Source organism: Plectropomus leopardus, chromosome 12 (assembly GCF_008729295.1).
Source record: "Plectropomus leopardus isolate mb chromosome 12, YSFRI_Pleo_2.0, whole genome shotgun sequence".
NCBI lineage: Eukaryota > Metazoa > Chordata > Actinopteri > Perciformes > Serranidae > Plectropomus > Plectropomus leopardus.
The window spans coordinates 13,548,971-13,569,885 of record NC_056474.1 but is presented as its reverse complement, the minus strand read 5'-3'; the positions used below and the strand labels follow the sequence as shown (position 1 = coordinate 13,569,885).

Here is a 20,915-nt window from a genome sequence, read left to right as displayed (position 1 = left end):
TATATATATACTGCGTGTTGCAAACTAGTTAGCCATATTTTATTTGTTTGTATCATTTGCAAAATCCTCTTTGTGATGATCAGTTTCAGTCAGACTAACTTGGTTTACTGAAGTTACTAACACTTAAATAGAACAAGGAAATTAAAAAAATAAAATTTTAAGTTTACTTAGTTTACTTCACAGTAAATGCAGCTAAATGTGAGAATAATTCGACATAAAGTAAACATAAATTAAGATTAAGATTAGTCATATTTAGTTTACTTTTTCAAGGCAATCATTTCAAAGATGATTTAAGTAAGATCAACGTCATATTTTACAGTGTAGACGGAGGTGGCGGGTCAGTGAAGACCTCACAGCCAAACGCTGCCCTCCGGTAGGTTTTGCTGTTATTTTGCTTGGCCGGATTAACCTGTTGGAGGGCCGGAGGGCAGCGTACCAGTGGTTTCAGCATGGTTAGTCAACATTCAACCAGAGACGTAGTGGTGGACTAGCTATCTAACGGAGCTCACGTTAGTTTTACCACATCACTGTGTAATTACGGCCGGTGCTGCTAATACACAGCCAGGTTAACTAACCGCTAGCCAGCTAATGGACGCGCCTCATCGCGCTGTATCGTGGCCGTGGCTTTGTCATCAGCTGGACCCAACGGAACTAACTAATGTTATGGATTCAGGTACCTGACTTCGGTAATAAACACAAATAATAAGCTAACAATACGTACATTACGTTGTGTTTACCAATGAAGTTACGGGTCACGCTGTTGCTAATTAGCTAATATATGCTAATAATTAGCCAACACGATCTCCTGTATAAATGAACTTTTTGGGGACTGTACGTTGAAGCGTAACGTTAATGTAGCGTTTAACTTTTAATGTCCAAAAACACAAATGCAGACTACATTTGTTACAAGCGTAAAACAAACAAACCAAATTGTAACACACGTTTTGCATTTTAAACGACTAAAATTTAACAAGGATCAACAGTAGTTTGCGGTCATTTTACTGTAACATGTAGAAAAAACAGCATATTTTCTATATAATAAAGATGTATAACTTAAGAGTCATTAGGGAAAACATGTTAATTTAAAGTTAGTTTACAAATTGACAATTTTAAATTGGGAAAAGATACAAAGTACGGCCCTTGTGAAAACGTTTTTGTTGGCGGTGCAAATCAAATCATATAATTTTGAAGTAACTGCGTATGTTTGGTGATACTGGTTTTGTTTTGCGGTGGTGCACTGTTAAAGGGCAATAGAAGATTGGAGAACCAGTGTTAAACGAATACAAATACCACACAGTCGGGAATTTCCAGCTTTATTTTTGTGAGTAATGTCATCGGCTCGTTGGTCTAGGGGTATGATTCTCGCTTAGGGTGCGAGAGGTCCCGGGTTCAAATCCCGGACGAGCCCACCGTTTTTGAGACCTGGTGTTCCGTTTTGCTCTCAGAAAATCTTCCCTCGCACCATTTTGATAGAAGTGCCCAAAAACATCCCTTCTGAACTGATTCATTGTTTGTCTTGTGGTAAAACAGCTAACAGCATACTGGACAACCACTCAACTAAAGCAAACAACACACACACACACACACTCCACACTGCGCTTCCTTGAGTCCTGAGCAATACATTTGAGCCCCAAACACTTCATTCACAAACAACAGTGTGCGTTGTCATAAATACAACAATGAAGCAATTCACAAAACAAATGACCCCGACGTGATTTGAACACGCAACCTTCTGATCTGGAGTCAGACGCGCTACCGTTGCGCCACGAGGTCGATGTCCTGTATAGTGTATATACTGTATATGAACATGTACACAGTTGCGATGGTATGTATCTAAGATGTTGAGTTGTGATGAATGTAAATAGTAACAGTAATATATTGTAGTTATATACGGGGCGGGGGGTATCAGAAAGTCCGCATTGGTATTTTGTCATTTCTAGATCATCTTCAGAAACCATCATACCTACTGTAATATTCAGACACGTCTGCAAAGCGCGTAGTCGTGGGCCGGTTAGCTCAGTTGGTTAGAGCGTGGTGCTAATAACGCCAAGGTCGCGGGTTCGATCCCCGTACGGGCCATTAACATTTTACTGTGTACTGAACAACGAGTATATGACATTCTTTTAAACTTTACAAACTGCGTAGACTTTTCCTCATATTATGTGGTGGGTGGATGAGGAAAAAAAAAAGAACAAAGTAGGACAAAATAAATACACGATATATGTTAAAAATAATAAAAAGATATGTTCGAAAAATAGATAAAAATACATAACCAGATACATTTGAATGACAAATACGTCATTGATTCCCTGGGGAAAATTGTGGTTTGTTACCAGCACAGAGTATGCAAGCATTTTAAGTAGAATTACAAAGATAAAAAAAAACATATAGCACTAGTATGTGGAAATTGAAATATACGAATATATGTAATATACCGAGTGTGCAAAATCTATAATAATAAGATAAAATAATAAGAAGTAATAATAAGAATCAAATAAATATGTATTAATAACTATTTACCTTTACATATAATGACAGCAACAATGGGCGAAAATGTCCACTGATACAGTTTACAACGCCACCAAGTGGACTACATCCGGTATTACCAAGCCCATCACATTAGTGACTAACATGAAATAAATGTCATTACCGGCCACCGACAGCTGCGCGAGGAGCTTGTTTACATTTTCAGGACACGTTACTGCGTTCAATGCAGGTATTTTATAATTTAACCCATCACCTGGGACACTTTTACAGGCTGTCCTCGGTACGGTGGTCTTGCAGTAGGGAAGAGGAAAGCGGGGGAGGGGGGGTTGCACACGGAAAAAACACATCAGTGGTGTCACAGTTTTGGTTAGCGAAAATTAGGGGTCCTCCGATGAGAATATTCAAGGCGTTGGTGGTATAGTGGTTAGCATAGCTGCCTTCCAAGCAGTTGACCCGGGTTCGATTCCCGGCCAACGCATTGTGTTTTTAAATTGACGCTGGTAAAATCAGCTTTTTGGTAATCAGAAAAAAACACAGAATAAGCTATCAAGAACTTTTTTTCATGCTTATTGAGGAAAAGAAGTTCCCAGCATTTATTCATAAATTTAGTAAGCCATTGCTTTTTTTAACCTGTTTTTTTAATTAGGTCAGTTTTTATAAAGGCTAGCAAAATTTTAGGTTGCATACAGCTAATCATAATCCGTGCACATACATCATAAAGCACAAGTAAACTACAAAATGCTTATTTAGAATTTAACAATACCTTCAAGGCAGAGATTAGCATTCAGAGTAAATTGTTTCGTACATATTTACACATGCAATTTTAACAGTCTTTGCTAATGTTTTTACACAGTTACAAAATTGTCATCACATATTTGCAGCCTCAATTAAAAAAAAAAAGTATGTTATAGTTTTTGTGAGAATACTTAAATTTGGGAGACAAGTGATCCTTGATACAGTATTACAGAGAGATTGCAGCAATTTTGCAGCAATTTCATTCGGTCCGTTTTTATCATTTATGTTATATATAGTGAAGTTAATTTTTTTCTTGACCTGTTCCAGGTGACCTCAGGTATCCTCCCGGCTCATAGCTCACAGTCATATCAGAAAGATATTGGGGTGCCTGACCGTTTAAAGCCTTAAAAATGAGCAATAACATTTTTAAATCATCTGTAAGCCAGTGTAGTGACTTCAGCTCAAGTGTTACGTGATCAGATTTCTTTATTCGGGTTAAAACCTGGCAGCTTCATTTTGAAGGAGCTGTAGCTCTATGTGTTTTTTAGGTATTACTGTGAGCAGTGCATTGCAATATTACGGCCGACTAGAAATAAAAGCACAAACAAGTTTTTCAGCACCATCCTGAGATAAGATAGATCTGATGGGGGGTCACGAAATGATTAAAAAACATAAAGTTTGATTACGCTTCAAAGATTTCTCTCATCTTTACTATTTTCTTTTGGAATAATGGACAGTTTTACTTCTTTGGGCCTTAGAAAATTAGTCTGTTAGCCTTTGAGAAGGAAGAATACACAATTTTCTTCCTCTTTTTGTTGTCTCTAATTGCTGTCACATAGATAGATAGATAGATATGCTTTATTGATCTCAAAACTGAGAAATATATAAGCTTTGGTAATGTGTTGTTTAAAGGGTCACAAAGGTATGGGCTGCCTGTGTCCCACACACACACACACACGCACACGCACACGCACACCACACCGGCAGCATTGTTTGACAATAGATATGTGTCTGTGGAAAGAGTTTACTTGCTGCACAGGAAATGTGTCACTGTTTCTCCTCTCCCTACTAAATTCATTTGTTATCCTATTCACCAGTGTTAATCCTGCTTACCCTCTTTTTCCCTCTGTTGCCATGGATATGCTATTCCTATGGCAACTGCAGGCCTTTGCGGATGGCCTCGGGCCCCCACCGTAGAGGACTCTCTGAACCTTTCATTACACATTCCCTTCAAGCTTGCAGACAAATCACACAAGTAGCATGTAACTCTCTAACTGTTGGCCCTCTCTTTGTCTCTCCATCCTGCCTTCACTGCTCATGTCTCTGTGCTGCTCTGCCCTTTACACTACTGTGAAAACAAAATCTGTGATTCCTTTCTAAACACATCATAAATGTTAGAAAATACTTGCTGAAAAAACGACTGGGAACTGTGTAGCACTGAATTGTGGAGTTAGACCAGAGAACAGTTTTTTAATTTTGTATGTCCCGTATGTTTTGGTGAGGCACTGGAGCCATCCTTAATATAATACCTCTGCTGTCACATTTCTGGCCACCTGCTCTTTTCTATAGAATGCATTTCTGTCATAAATAAATAGATAAATAAACAAATACATACATACATACATCAATAAATATGAGTTGGAAATAAATAAATATGACAATGAAATAAATCCGTAATTAGTAAATCTAAATAAATAGGGAAAAGAAATACATGGATACAATTTCATAATAACATACTTATTTTTTGGTGTATTTGTTTATCTATTTATTTAATATTAATAAAAATGGCATTCCATACTTTTTTGTGTGCCCACTCATGCAGCTCTCAGTCAGTAATTTTTCGTTCATATTGGATTCCTCATCACTAGCCACGCCCACCTCATTAAGGTAACTGAGTTCACCTGTTCCTCTTCAGCATTAATACCCCAGCCTCTCAGTCTGATATCTGATTTGGGACTGATTTCTGTTGCCGGCCCTGCCTGCCTCTGACATGCCTGCTTCGTCTTATCCCTGGTAAACGCACCGGCATTCTGTCCTTGACCTTGAGATCTGCTTCTGCATCTTTGTTTCCTGTTTGCCTGTGGCTGCTTTGCACCGACATCCGAGGCCAAACTACTGTGGGAGTGTTCAGTCAGTTCACCTGTGGTTTTCTGAGGTCCAGAGACTTTGACTATGTCGCCACATGCGCTATTTTGTTTGCGTCTTGTGAGTACTTACCTGCTGGCTTCTCAATCCTCCGTCTCGGCCTACCTTCTGCCTGTCCCCCCATGTGGTTATCACAAGCCTTAAAGACGTTCACATTTTTGCAGCTTGATAGATGCGGTGATGCAACCGCAGTGTAGTTCATTATAGCCTGACATTAGTTTTTAACCTTTTTACTTTTAGGCTTCAATAATCCCGAAAATTGTGTTCATTTGTGAAGATTATCTTGCTTAAAAAAAACTTGTAAGTGTCATAAACGCTTGTTTACTACAGGTATGCTAGGTATCGGGTATCTGCTATAATCCAAAATCCAATGGAAAAATCCCATACGCTTCTTGCCTCGGAAACCAGGGTTATGTTAGCTTCCGGGTTGGCCTACAGAAAAACATCATCCCTGGGGCACTCTATACCACACATTACAGCCGCCACTCAGACAAAAACAAAGAGCGGTGAATTGGAAGACACTAAAATATAATGTATCGTTATCAGCTCTAACATTCGTTATATCTTTAATGTAGTGTCAGCTCCGTCAGCAGACACTCCCCCAGCGTCTCAATACTGCTCATTTTATTATGATTTTGAAACCTAACTTTAAACACTGCAGTTTTTTTCATTGATTTGCATTTGGCTGGGTGGATAATAACATGTTTTTCTGTGGTATGACCATAGACTGTATATAAGGATGGCTTTATAACCTATACTGCAGACAGACACCAGGGGCTGATCGAGATTCAAAAGCCACACTTTGGGGGAACTGTCATGTTGTCCATCTTTATATACAGTCTATGGGTATGACAAACTCATTACACATATTTATTTTTTCTTTAGCCAAACTTCTAAGTCCTTGGTGCACTGCACGTGCAGCCATGTGTTGTTTTGGTGTTCATATTTCCTAAATTACACTCCAGGTATTGACTGCGTTCATTATACTACATGCCGGTGCTGGTAGGAAGCAGGCTGTGATCAGATTTGTAGTATCGCTGTCATTAGAGTCGGCGCCCCAAGCGCTCTAATTTTCGGTGTCAGTGGAAACCAGAGCTCCATCTTTAAAGATGCATGAGACGTCTTGAGCTACGGAGAAAAGACAGAGAAAGTGTTTCTGTGTCAGAGAGAGTGAAAGAAAACGAGCGCAGAGGCTCGTGCAGAGGACAGTGGCAGTGAGGGCCCTGAGCAGTTACAGTGTCAGGACTGTTCACTGTGTGTGTGTGTGTGTCTGTGTGTGTGTGTGTGAGGGGCAGGTGGGGGGCCGCCACCTACTGAATGAACCCCGTCAGTGTTGGGGAGTACCACGGGCTGCGGGTGGGCTCATCCCTGCTCAGCATTGTGGCGGGCTGCATCATCATAGGGGTGTCCAGGGAGTGTGACGCTGATGCTGTAGGAGGGATCTTCCTGGGAGCGGGGGGCCTTGGTGAGTGTGTGTCAAACTTTTTAGGAACTACTGACCCACTTTTGGGAAAAGCATTTGTTAAGAGTCACTGAATGTCTTGATTGCTTTTTGCTTTCAGCCACTAAAACCAGATGTTAATCTTTTTTTATAACTGAATGTTAATGTAAGATTTATTTTTTAGTGTTTAACTGTAATATGAGATCATTTGTTGCCAGCTGTCCGCCACTGGGTCAAACAGACAAGTTTTCATTATGTCACCTACTGGCGGAGGCATTTATTGTTCCACCGTGGCGCAGTGCATTCAGGTAGTTGTATGTTTTCTACATCTCTGAAGCAAAAGTGAATGCCATAGCCATGTAGCACCAATATCAAGTCATGTCAATTTTATTTATAAAGCCCATTATTAGAAATCATAATTTGTCTCGGAGAGCTTCATAGCATACAACATCCCTCTGTCCTTGGACCCTCACAGCGGATAAAAAAATAACTCCCTTTAAAAACCCTTTAACGGGAAAAATGGTAGAAACCAACCGTCTCTCTACTGCATAGACAGCCCATTATATAAAAAGACCACCATTCCAGCACTGAAATACTTCAGAAGAAAAAAAAGTATATATAACAACAATTATTATTATTTGTAGGTATGCAGCTGTGGGATCTGTGAGACCCTAAACAATGAGGAAGTAAAACTTATATATTTAAAAAAGACATATCTGTTTCAAAATAAAAGTGAAAGATCTGTGGCCTGTGACATTTTCCATTCACCATTATTGAAAAACACACCATGTGATCATTTGATACAACCGTGTAACTGGAACCAGCCTGAGGAGTCACCAAGATAATTACACTGAGAAAGAGAGAGAGAGCAAAGGGCAGGGCTCCTGATCTGAGTGAGACTCATCAGCATGCATAGTTAATGGGAAATGTATTCACACTGATGATCTGATCACCTTTCAATAATTAATTTGTGTTTCTAGTGCGCACAAGTATTTTGCAAATCAAAACTGGGCTCAGCAGTTTGACAGAGGCATTCACTCTGACAGCTAAGTAGAATCTAATTATGTGTTTTGGGGCTTATGTGCCTTGATGCCTCCTCCGACACATAGGCTGACTAATGAGTATGAACAGAGTGTTCTCGGCAGATTCTTTTCACTCCTTCTGCAGTTTCATGACATTTTAAGCACATGCATGCATCACGGCCACCCGCAGGAGCTGCCGGGTTTCTAATGCCAGCTCTTGTGGCTTATAAGGAAAATCAATAACTGTGTTGAATTAGAGCACAGTGCCACTGGGAGGCACACAAGCCCTCCGGTTCAGATATTACTTTATACTTTGAGTTGAGCAGGAAGAAACATCACACAGTGTACGCTAAAAATAATCTGAAGGCTGTATCATCAAACAGTCTTATTGTCGGTCGTGATGTCTACAAGTAAGGGAAAAAGGGAAGAGTTTTTCTTCCTTCTGGTGTGGCTCACATGAAATCTATGGCGCTTGAGCAAATGAGATAAGCTGACTGATTATCAGATATCCCTTTTATAATGAGATTTTTCTTATTGCCTGCATGCACAATATTTTCCTCCACTCCTTGTTTTTTTGCAGTGTCAATTCAGGTCAGGAAATAAACACGATTGATTATCATTTCTTTTGAACCCATGATTGTGACATTCATTTGCACAAACACTGCAAATAATCTGTTCTTATTTATTCAACTAGTATTGACAAGGACACTAAAGTAAAAGTGGTGTGTTTGTATAATTGATCAAGTTAATTATGCTATCTGCTCTGCAGGCCTGCTCATATCGATCTACCCCTTCATAAAAGCCTGGCTGAACATCAACCATATTCTTCCATCTTTCGGTGAGCTGTTTTATGTTTTATTCATTATTTTAATTGGGCAGCACGATATGAGGAAACTGTGATTTGTGATAATGTTGGTGAATTTTATATTATTATTATTATGAATTATATTGTTACCAACACCATCCCAGGTCATTAAATACCGACGCTCCCAGGTGCTCATATATTAATTCCTCATAGGCTAGTACTCTTCATTGGTTGGATTGGTTCATTTTGGATAACAGGGGTGAGATTGGTAACAATATCAGGGTAAACCAATCAGAGGCAAATTAAGGCAGAGTAGGGGGATCATTTCTTCGCTAGTAAAGGCAAATCTTTGACACACCCTTTAATGTCTCTATGTGACGCACAGTTTTCTCCTGGGTGAAAATGGTTAATGTGATTAATGTTGCAAAACCATCAAGGCAAGGCGTGCGCAATAAAACTTCAACAACAAACCTGGTTATGTTTCGAGAAAAACATCATGATTCGTGTTAAAATAAGTACGTAGATGTTGTAATTACCTCGTGTGACGTATATCACAGACGGAAGTATATCAAAAAAATAACCCAATAACTCAAAAAAACTCCTGAGAACAATATTGCAGTCTTGAGCTGTGCTAACATCACTGATGATAAAAAACTATAAATATATAATATACAGTATATATACTGCAGTCCTAATTTGAAAACTTAACTTCAATATTAAAGCATTTAAACTATAACATTATTATGGCTCTAAAAATGTCTTAACTTTCTAGGAAACTTCAGAGTGCACCCCACACCTGCCAATCCAGCTCCTGAACAACCTGCAGATACACTGAGAAGAGAAGGTGAGTGAGTGTGTGAAACAGCCTTTCTTTAAAGTTCATATAATATTCAAAGATTCGTTGCTCAGTTTGCTACTTTATTGTCAGCTGTCCAGTCTTTTGTTTGTTATTTGCTGAGAGCAAATCTGATACCTGCCTGTACAGCGGAGAGCTGAGGGTTAACACCAGAGAGCGGTGTTGTGTCTAGGTTGTTTATTGCAGAGCATCAGAAGTCGCTCTAATATCTCATGGGGTGCAGCTGAATAATAATTTAAAAACGATGCTTTCTTCTTTCATAGCCACTTTGTCTTGACTGAGATGGAAAACATGATGAGATCAAGGGGAGATGACCTCGTATTAGCATCACACAGCAGTGTACTGTGATTACAAAACGTCTGTTTTAGTGACGACCATCCAACTATAAAAGTATGAAAACAGAACTTGACTAGAAGAACTTCATATTTGTGCTCCAATTAACCCTTTGAATCCTGGGCAAATTGGCTTGATTTCTTTAAAAAAATATGAGGAGAAGGCAATGAGCAACTTAACAAGACATAGCCCGAAAATTATAGTTTTTAAAAATACATATATTTTTTCTGTAACATAATTTGGATTTCATCAAAAATTTTAGGATGTATGATGATATGTTAGTGTTCGGACTTGTGATGAATCCAGGTTGATGTAAAAGTTGCATTAATTCTGGTACGAGTGTTCAGAATGAGGTCGCAACAGGGAAAGAAAGACCTTAAAACAACTTAAAGTTCACGCGGTCCCAAACACCGCTCTCCTGAGGAGACTCCTGCATTCCTTTTTCACCCCTGACAGCACATTGGTCACATGAAGCCTCCCCAAATATGTCAATTTTACACAAATTACTGGCTCATGGAGTCGCACTACTTTTTTAAGGTATATGTACAAACAGTGCATGAGAACTTTCTGATCTGATTTAGGACCACATATGAAATCCAACTAGAAAATATCTGATTCCATGTGATTTATGTTGTTCAAATTGTTATGGGGGGAAAAAAAATCTGAGTCAGATTGGGGTCACTTTGGTCTGCAGTCTGAACAAACTTTTCATGAACTTTCCTGAAAACAAAGGTGGTCTTTAACCTACTGGCTTTCTACATGAAAAATTAAATAGCTTTTAGTATTGTATTATGTTATATTATGTGGGCTTCATCTAACAAATTTAATCTGACTGTTTTTTTAAAAAGCAAAAAAACAGATTTACTGTTGTTTCTTCTTTTTATAGAAAACATGTATTTACAATATCAAACGCTGTAATCTGCTCTCGGCAGGGACTCAGAGTCAGCTAAATCTGGAGCGCTCTAAGAGTCGAATGGGAACCTTTGTGGAAGGCGGACCGATGGCCGACACCAATCCAGACGAGGGGTACTGTATCTGATCTATATTACATCCTGTGAATAATGTTCATGTGGATTAGCGATTTACACACAAGAGCAAGTAGTGATGTGATGACGTTCATATAGTGCAAGAAAGGTGAGGATGAACAGGAGAGGGGCGGTGCTGACTTTGAGGCTAACCTTCAAGATGACAATGTTTCACTCAACTCAGAGAACTTTTAATTCCTTAAATGTGTTCATTTGTTTGATTTTGCCATGTGCAAGTAGAAAAGGATGAGACTTATGCTTATAAAAGAATACATGCTTTCACAGGTAAATGCCCCAAATTATGCAAAGTTGATGCGTCTAATAAATGTAGATTTACCAGATTTGAAGATCCGTTTATTCAACCTAAGCTCTGCTTGGGCGTAAGGTTGTTACTGGTTCCAGTGCTGCTTCTCTGGCAGGTTCAGCGCAGGTCTTGGTGAGAGTAAATTATCCACCTAAGATCCAGCGCTGTGTGATCCAGCAGGAGTCAGTGCTTGGCCTAATTTTATTCTCAATTTGCATGCTGCCTCATCTATTTTTCACTCGCAACATCAGTTTCAAATTTATGCAGAAAACACATTTATTTGAGCTGTGACTCAAGATCAGTGAGCTTCAGTTGGTTGTTCGCTATGTATGAAACTGTTTCTCCCGAGGCCAAAAAATACATATTTTTCCTCCAAACTACCAAACAAGCTCACTACAATTACAGCTCAGCTACAGAGGACACCGCTGATGCTCATGCACTTCTGCGAGATGATATGGCTGGTGGATGAAATTCGGTAGAAAAAAAAAGTTCCCATAAGAAACTGCTTACAACAAGATCTGCAGATTATCTTGAGTAGCCGGGTCATGATTTCTGGAAAGAAACATTGCTGTTGAGATTTTCAAATTTTCAGCTTTTTTTATTTTAGTTAATGTTTTTTTGGCCGAGTGCCATCTAGTTCAATTATATTGAAAAATAGGCAGATATCTCTACGGCAACTCACACCAAAATAATTTTGACTGAAAAATAGCACTACGGGTAAAAAGAAAAATGTTTCTTTTATTTTTGATTTTGGGGTGAACCGTCCCTTTTAAATGAAGTAGTTGAGATCATCACTGCATTCACTATCACTCGATTTTGTGACACTACTTTCTAAACTTCTTTTCTTCTTTCTCTTCAAATTTTGGATGACTTAGGGGAGGAACATAATATAGGCTGTCATAAACTGAAGATATCGTAAACAAGATGCCTTTTAAATGATTGTTTTAGTTCAGCTTCATCAGACGAACACGCAGATAATACCACATGCTCTGCTTACGTGAGTCTTGCTCTGGTGTGTTGCAGGACATCAGACATGCCAGACGTCTTATCTAGACGGAAACTCAAGCAACCACCAGATCAAGACCTGCCATGATGTCATCACGTCGTTATCAATCACTTACATAATTTAACTTCCCCGCTAAATCTTTTTCAATCATTTTCTTTCAAATGTAGGAGTAAATATGTTAATTTTATGTGTAATTGTTGTATTAGTTCCACTTTTCCTGTTTACTGAGATCGCCCCATGATATAGCCCTTATGTGGTCTAATAAACGTCTCCAAAGACTGTGATTGTTATTGAGGTACTTCTATACTTCCTGCCAACGAGTGAAGCAAATTAAGCCCAGTAGTCCCACTTGTGTGCAGCTCATCTCATCATCTCACAATGTTCTCAGCCGCCAATTAAGAAATGATTACAGTCGTTATGTGATGATGGGACTCGTACAGATTCAGCTCAGGTTCCCGTGCTCGCATTTGTCATGAGCGAAACAAATTGGAATACATATATACAGACACACATATACAGACACACACACACACACAAACAGATACATGTGTTGCATGCACACAGTGAACTGCACCCCTGCAGTGAAACATAATACATTGATATTCAGGACAGCACAGGCAGAATGGCTGCTGCATGGAAAGCGGCGTGGCGGAGAACGCTGTGCTCTGACAAAATTGTGGCGTGCTGTGAGGCTGAATAATGTCGACAACAGGAGCCCAAGGACTCTGCAGAGCCTTGATGACAACCAGCAGTTTGATTGTCAGGCCTCAAATCACAGACAAATCACTCTGTGTCTGTGTGGAAATTAACAACTGAGGGACACATAACAAATGCCTAATTGCACATTATCCAGGATTGGTTAAAGGGACAGTTCACCTCAAATCAAAAATACACAATTTTCCTCTTACCTTCTGTTCATCAGTCTATATGTTTTAGTGTGAGCAGCAGAGTGTTGGAGACATGGGTCAAAGAGACATGTCTTCTTTAAAATATAATAAAACTAGAGGGCACTCAGCTTGTGGTGGTGAAAGCGGCAAATAAATTCAATTTAAAATCTCAACAGCAATGTCTGTAGGAACTATTTTCTTTCTACCAAACTACATGCACCAACTTTATCACAGTAGAGAAGGGAGTGTGCATCTACCACTCGCTCACCCAGTGCCGCTGAGCCAGCTACTGTTACAACTCCGCTACCAAAGAGGACGCAGTTGATGTCCGTGTATGCTTCTTTCTGCACGGTGACGCGGTTGGCGGATGTAGTTCAGTAGAAAGAAAATAGTTCCTCCATGAAATGGCTCACAAGGTCTGTGCGTTATATTGAGTAATCAGGTCATGATTTCTGGAAAGAGACATCGCTGTTGAGTTGTTCAGATGTTTTATCCCCAAGCCGAGTGCCGTCTAGCTCCATTATATTGGCGAGAAGACACACATCTCTATGGTCGATATCTCCAACACTCGGCAACTCACACCAAATGATAGAATGATAAATTGTGTTACACGTAAGAGGAAAAATATGTATTTTTGAATTTGAGTGGAACTGCCCCAATAAAATGATTGCCAATTAAAATATTTTTTTTTAGAAAAGGTGTAAACAATTTCAGCACCTGTAAACCACCCAGTCGTACCCAGATGCCTGTTAAGAAAATCAGAAGGTGGTGAGGGCTGATAAGGACTAACCTTAAAACCAGAACAGGAGACATTGAAAGGGACAGTTCACCCAAATCACTAACAAAACCTTCTCAATTACCCCCAAGAGGCAGCCACATAAAGTGCTCACTTAATTTATTTTGATTTACTTAATTTAAGAGATTTTGAGTTTTGTTTTATCTTTGAGTTTTCTTTCAAGTCTGAATGCTTCAGACTAGAACTGAATTTCGATGTAGAGGATGCAAACCACAGATGTTTATGGCCAATATGGTTAAAAGTGCTGGAGCCAGACACTAAGGAGACCTTGTGTTGCTATGGTTGCATAGTACATCTAAAGAAACAAAAAACAAGCTGAGTTTAACCTCTTAAGATTTTCACTCAAGGTGAACTTCTGTTGGAAAAAACCCACTGCTTAAAAAAAACCCTGACATTTTAAACATGAAGTGAAAAATGCAGAAAAAAAATGAACCTTGAGTGAATATTTGTCATGGGTGACAAAAAAGACAAGTTAGTTAATTAGTTAGTAATTCCCGTATTTGTATATACATATATTTGTTCATATCAGGATGTATTTATTTGTTTTGATGTTTATTTAGACATTTATTTACAGATTTATTTCAGTATTTATTTATGTTTTTGGATTTATGTCAACATTTACTTATTTGTTTATTTATTCTTCAGTCTTTTTCCATCTTCTGTGGTATATACCTGCAATCTTGTTGGCTTATTTATTTATTAATGATTCAACACCCAAAGAGAATTTTCACCACCTGACAACAGTAAGACTATTTTAATGTATGACTTACATAATTAATGCAATTCATTTCTGATTGATTTTAATTAATGAAAGAGTGCATCCAGATTTAATGGTGTGATTAAAACATGGTATCAGGGACAATTATTGTTAATTAAATTTCAAAGAAAAAAAAATCAGCAAGAAGTAAAGTAAAGCAACAGTCTTCACCCTCAACACACACACACACACACACACACACACACACACACACACACACACCGTCTCTCTCACACACACACACACACACACACACACACACACACACACATCACACTGGTCTCTCTCTCTCTCTCACACACACACACACACACACACACACACACACACACCACACAGGTTGAAGGCTGGTAAAGGACGGATCGGTCCACAGAGGAGAGAGAATGCTGCGCGCTGCAGATCAAAAACATGCAATCATGAAATATGACGACCTCACACCGACTACCGGAGAGATGCCTCGCGCATTTTAGCGGTTTCCCTCCATTTCCGTTGCAGGATGACCTGTCAGGTGTTACGTGCGTCTCGGTCCACACCAGAAGCGGCGCGCTGTGTTGCGTCTGTGTGTCAACTCAGAAGAAATGCCATCTCAACCAAGTGATCTTCCGTCTCTTCCTCTCGGATTTTGATCACCGTCAGCAGGTCGGATCGCCTCGCTTTTTATGTTTCCGTGGCTGCTGATTGAATGGCTGTCATGACTTGTGCCCTCAGGACCGTGAAGATACGAAAGCAGGATGAAAATCCCTCCTTTGGCGTTTATGCGTCCTTCCAACCTCTCAGTAATTACAGCCGGTAATTAGACTGGGAATCTCGGTGAAATTTACTGATCAAACAATGGGCAGACCTTCATTGTATCGACATAAAAGGTAAGATTTTTTTACGTATTAAATTTACAGGCAACACATCAGTGCAGCAAGTATGCATTTAAATGCACTGTTTGCAATACAGGCTATTCGGTGTCATAGATTTGCACAATTTACAAAAGATAATATCGCCTCTTTCTGTTTGCACTGTGTGCTGTTGCATGCTGGAATGAAAAGACTGATTTGATTGCAACTAAATACAGTGATACAGTGGCCTAGCTGGCACAAATGAAGCAGCTGCAGTGCCACTGCACGCATTTAAAGCCTTAAAACAAGATCAAATACACAGCAAACATGTTGAATTATTGAGCTGCACTCATGACTTTTTAAAACTGGTGGTGCAAGAGTCACAGGGTCTCATTTATTCTGTGGGATCATACAAAGATAGACATCAAATTCTACCAATACCTCTCATCCGCTAAACTCTCATTTCACTGTCTTTGTCTACCTCAGTTAACACTTTGAAACCTGGAGCAACATCACTTTTCTGGTGCTACTTTCAGATGCCTTTTGCAATTATTTAAGCCTTTGGAGCTTAAACAAATTTTTGTCATTTCTTTAAAATATAGAGCAAAAGGCTATGTGTAACTTGGTAAGAAATGTTCCACATATTTTAATAAATTAATAAAATCTTAAAAAACAACACAAAAAAACACTTGGGAATTTTTTTAGGGTAAATGTATAGGGGAAAAGATAAATATCATAATTACATATTTAGAATTATTTTAATTTTTAATTATTTTTTTCCAAGTTTTTTTTAAAAAACTTTTTTTTCTTCATTTTTTTTTTTTTTTGTGTTGTTTTTTTTTTTTTAATAATTTGCAGGTAATTTTCTTGTATGTTTTACTAGTTTCTTGCTAATTTTTGGGTCGTTTCCTCTTTCATTGCTTGTTGCCTTCTTCCGGTGATTTTGGATTAATCAGGCCGAATCTGCTCAGGTTTCAAAGGGTTAAAAGACATGTTTACTTTTCTTGTGTTTAACATGAACAAAAAAAAAAACTAAATTGCGTTTTTTTAAAAAAAACAGTAGTTTTCAAGATGTCAATGTACAGTATTCTTAGCTGTGTCTTCAACATAGGCATAGATTAGTGGGGGGACACAGGGGGCACGTCCCCCTCAATGTCAAGGCTCTTCTTATGCACAGTAATGCATTAAAATGTACACATATCCCATGTAATCATGAGACAGTTATTTGTGCATAACCCACATATTTGGGAAGGCTGAGATCATGTGATAAATTCAGACGGTCAGACCCGTGTGAAAATATGTAATTTTAAGGTACACTGTCGCCATGTTTCTTTTTTTCTCAGCCTAACCTGTGTAACGTTTTTGGTTAACTGGTTGACTTTACATTGAGTGTGTGTTGTCATTTGTGGGGCACAAATTTGCAGGATATCCTAACTGTTGGGTGAGGATCAATGTATCCTCATACAAAGGTTTCTACGATATCCTACCAATTCAGATCAATATTCTATCAATAATAGAAATCAATAAAAACATGAGAGGAGGAGAGGACTTTCATTTTGAAAATATAAAGATAAGACCACCCTAAATTTATGCAGCAAAGGCATAAATTAGCAGTCCATAGAAATCCACCAGAATGCAGCAAATCAGTGTCCTGATAAAACCATCCTGATGACGTGAGCTCAAAATTTTGTTTCTCTCTCTGAATCAGTCCGCACCAAAGACTGTATATAAAGATGTCTGACCAGAAACCATCTTTGGGAAAGATTTATTTGGTGTGTACTTTGAGTTTTTAGTCCCGTTCACTAACATGGAGGGACGGGCTTTATGACCTTTACTGTAGTCAGACAAGAGGGGGCGCTCGAGATTGAGAAATCACACTCTGGGGGAATTATTGTCCATCTTTATATACAGTCTCTGGTCTCGACCCTCTGTCGCCCCAAACATGCCGTTTGTGACCAGTAAGTCTACTCCTGTACTATAAGAGCCAACTTCATCTGTACCCCTCACCTACATCATTGTATTATCATGAAATGTGTAATTTTTGGAGTATCAGGACAGAGTGATGCATGTTCAGAGCTCATTGCTGGATTAAAGAGACGCTCTCAGGGAGGACACTCCACTGTGTCCACAGTGGTCTTTAGACAGCTGTACAGTGACACTGGTGCACAGAACAAGAGCAACATTTTGAGAGTTTCTGCCATTTTTCATATCTAAAAATGCTTACAGCTGTCCTCTTTTGTCCTGTTTCATCTACAGACAAAGACGTTTCCTGGCTGTGAATTCATTTAAACATTGCCATGGAGAAGAGTTCGGACTAAAACACGGGGAAATTTGATAACACAGTGGAGGAGCGAGAGCCTGGAGGTGACGACATGGTCATCACCGATAGAAACACCCCTGTACTTAAAAAGGAGCCCCAGAGTAAGACGAGGAGGAAGTCCCGCCCTCATGGCCTGCCGTCTCCGGCGCTCTGCTGCGCCTGCGGCCTGTGCATCATGCTGGCTGGACTCAACATCACCCTGGTGGGAGCGTTCGCCTTCAGCACACTGGTGCCTTCTGCCAACCCCCCGATCATCATCGGACCTATCCTTCTGCTGGTGGCCTTCTCCTTTTTTGGCGCCTGTTGCGTGTGCAGCCGCCTCCCACCTCCCCACAGCTCACGGAGGTCTAAAGTGGGTGGCAGGGGTGCGGGGCTGATGGGACACGGCGGGCTGGCTGGTGGGGCGGTGTTTGAAATAGAGACCAGCGAGCACACGCTGCAGGATACTACAGCTGTGCAGCTCAGCCCCACATCCTCCCCAGGGTCATCCCGGGCGTCAAGCCCAGGAAAAGAGGCTCCTGACGTGGCTCCGCCAGGGTCCTGTAACCACGTCACCATGGAGACCAACGGCCCTTTTTCTGTTTCCACCACCGCAGTCTACTCAGCCTCCGCGGCAGCAGGAGGGGAGGTGAGGCTCAACCTGCCACGTGAGGAAGTGGTCGCCTAGCAGAGCAGAAACTCTTCCAGGGCCGGAGCGCTGCCAGTGTAAATATCCTTCTGGGTCGAGGGCTCGCTGAGTGTGATCGTGTCCTCTAGTTTACGTGGTGCCATATTTCTGGTTGTGAACAGTATGCTTTTATTTTTATTTTTTTATTTTTTTCTCTGCAGCCAACAGGTAATTAGCATGCAAAGTCAATAAAACATCCAAGTGTTTGTGGATCACAGGAATTCAAATTCCTACCTCTCTTGTGCTGTTTTTTCCTACAGGTCTTTGTTTTTTAACATGGGGCATTATGAACAGTTTTCATGTCTGAAACCATAAACATTTACCTTTCACTGCTAACCTCACCTGTCAGCAGTGATTTCAGAGGGCTGGAATGAAAAACTATGATTGCTGATTTGTTCTGAAAAGATTAGATGTGAAAGGTCAACAGTAAACAGTGCGGGTACGTCTGTAGTGACACTTGGCATTTTGTTTGCCATTCTCTTGTTTTGGGGGCGTCAGATATTATAGGTCGCAGGGGTCCCAAAGCAATATCCTCTCACCTGAGAGGAAATTCTCTTTGTTTATAGTTCTTTTCACAAGTAAGTGACTACACACTACTTGTCTACAGCCAATACATTCATAGTGATAAACTGTGCATATTTACAACCGGCAATTTAATTGTATTAATCGATGTATGCAGGCATATTTAAAAAATACTAATTATCCTAAATGTGAGAGCACATTTATTTCCTGCTCACATTTTCTGATTCGTTTAATATTCCACCAGTTCAGACCTACATGCTTGGCAGTTTAATCTGCAACCTCACCACTAGATAGCACTCAGTCGTACACACTGGACCTTTAATTAACCTCCACTGAACCTTGTATTCATAATACAGGCGAGCCAAGAAGTCTGCAAGTGTTTAGTTGTTCAGACGGCATTAAAAAGTATACTCTCCCCATCACTGTGATGTCTTTTTGTCAGCTGTGAACTCGACTGGTCAAAAGAGACATTCAAACCCAGATTTCCTTTGACAGGAAAGTTGCCTTAGACTGAGATATCAGGATTAAACTAATGAGGGCTATAAACAAAAGGGCACAATAGCATTTTTCCTCAGAAAGCCGTTGTTTGGCTCTGGATTTCTATTCCATATTGTTAGGAAAGCTCAACAAGTTTCTGATTTGTTTGTGTGTGGGTAAAACAAATGCATGCAAATGGCTTTAATGTTCCCAGCAGAAATGTATCTGGAGCAGGAGAGCAAACACCTGCGTACAGATTCACCATCCAGTGACCCGAGCGATCACGTATACAGTTTAAACCCTCGTTATTTGTAACACAACTCTGCCAAAACTCTCTCTCTGTCTCTCGTGCCGAGCTTATATTTTTGCATGTTTGGAGAACTGAGTCATGGAAATGCAAACAGTTGTGAACTATTGGTGTTATGTGTGTGTTTTAATTTGTGTAGCACTTCTACAAAAGTCTGGAAAATGTAATGGATAGAATATTTTTGTGAAGATCATAATTTGTTTATTTAAAAAAAAAAAGAGTAATGATCCAAATGTGAATCCTTCAAAATAAATAAATAAATTAAAAAGTTCTTTCAGTAGAACATGTGGTTTCTCATTGTGTATGACACTACTATGCTGTATTTTATGTCATCATGATATAAAAAATATATAAACTGGATTTGTTAAATGTTCAAATTTTAAACAAGTTAAGTGTGATCTTGAAGGATAATATCAATTTTTGAGGGCATGAGCATCTTTAAGAGCATTATTTTAGGGTTCCCACGAGTCTTTGAAATCCTTGACAGTCTCTGAACTTGAGGGCGGATTAAGGCATTGAAAGTGCTTAAATTAAAATATCTTTTGAGCTTTGGCAAAATGCAGATTGAAAAGACATAAAGCAGAAAATGATTTGTGATATTGTTTTCAGCTTTTAGTTGTGTCATCTCTGCTGTGAAAAAGGTTGAAAATGTGTTCTTAAGAAACAAACAAGAAATGTTCCCGGTCCTTGAACACATCACAACAAAATGACCTTGAATGAAGATCTCAGCACGAGCTCCATCTGGCTCCTTCACAAGTGTTTGAATGCAGCAGCATCATTCAGGCCAAAGACATATATGGGCATGAAAAGTTAGGGCCCCTGACTGAAAGGGCCCTAAGAATGGTACAGTGAGGTTATATGTATATATGTAGGTATTTATATTTATTTTTATATATACACATTTTTGCAGCTTTATCTGCATTTTTGTCTTGTCATCACATATTTAATCCACATTTAGTTAAATTGTTATCTTTTACTGTTTTTGTCTTTATGTTTTTATGAATGGGAGCCTACTGGGTACCAGCTGACCTGTCAGGTGACCTGTCAGGTGACCTGTCAGGTGACCTAGTGTAGTCAGGTGACCTGTTTAGTGTGAAGGTGTGTGTGTCTGCATTGGCTGCCATGCTTCAGCTGGATATATTTTCCTCTCCCTGCCTCAATAAGAGAGACTAAAAACCCAATTAAACCAGGTAATA

At 39.5% G+C, this 20,915-nt stretch overlaps 2 protein-coding genes and 4 non-coding genes across 6 annotated transcripts; 5 read left to right on the top strand and 1 right to left on the bottom strand.

Annotated features, from left to right (window-relative positions):
• The first annotated feature begins 1,336 nt into the window (after positions 1-1,336).
• Positions 1,337-1,408, top strand: trnap-agg. The gene has a single exon. It is a non-coding gene; the product is annotated as a tRNA-Pro (tRNA).
• A 293-nt stretch (positions 1,409-1,701) lies between these two features.
• Positions 1,702-1,773, bottom strand: trnaw-cca. Its single transcript has one exon. It is a non-coding gene; the product is annotated as a tRNA-Trp (tRNA).
• Positions 1,774-2,005: 232 nt separating this feature from the next.
• On the top strand, positions 2,006-2,079 carry trnai-aau. Its single transcript has one exon. It is a non-coding gene; the product is annotated as a tRNA-Ile (tRNA).
• Positions 2,080-2,893: 814 nt separating this feature from the next.
• Positions 2,894-2,965, top strand: trnag-ucc. Its single transcript has one exon. It is a non-coding gene; the product is annotated as a tRNA-Gly (tRNA).
• A 2,213-nt stretch (positions 2,966-5,178) lies between these two features.
• Positions 5,179-12,443, top strand: kncn (kinocilin). The gene is made up of 6 exons (XM_042498481.1): positions 5,179-5,235; positions 6,663-6,832; positions 8,600-8,668; positions 9,408-9,479; positions 10,757-10,850; positions 12,177-12,443. The coding sequence occupies exons 2-6, from the start codon at positions 6,685-6,687 to the stop codon at positions 12,244-12,246; spliced, it is 453 nt and encodes a 150-aa protein (XP_042354415.1). The 5' UTR covers positions 5,179-5,235; positions 6,663-6,684; the 3' UTR covers positions 12,247-12,443.
• A 2,617-nt stretch (positions 12,444-15,060) lies between these two features.
• Positions 15,061-18,688, top strand: LOC121950889 (transmembrane protein 275). Its single transcript, XM_042496978.1, has 2 exons — positions 15,061-15,462; positions 17,683-18,688. Exon 2 carries the CDS (start codon positions 17,799-17,801, stop codon positions 18,411-18,413), a length of 615 nt encoding a protein of 204 aa, XP_042352912.1. The 5' UTR covers positions 15,061-15,462; positions 17,683-17,798; the 3' UTR covers positions 18,414-18,688.
• The last annotated feature ends 2,227 nt before the right edge of the window (positions 18,689-20,915 follow it).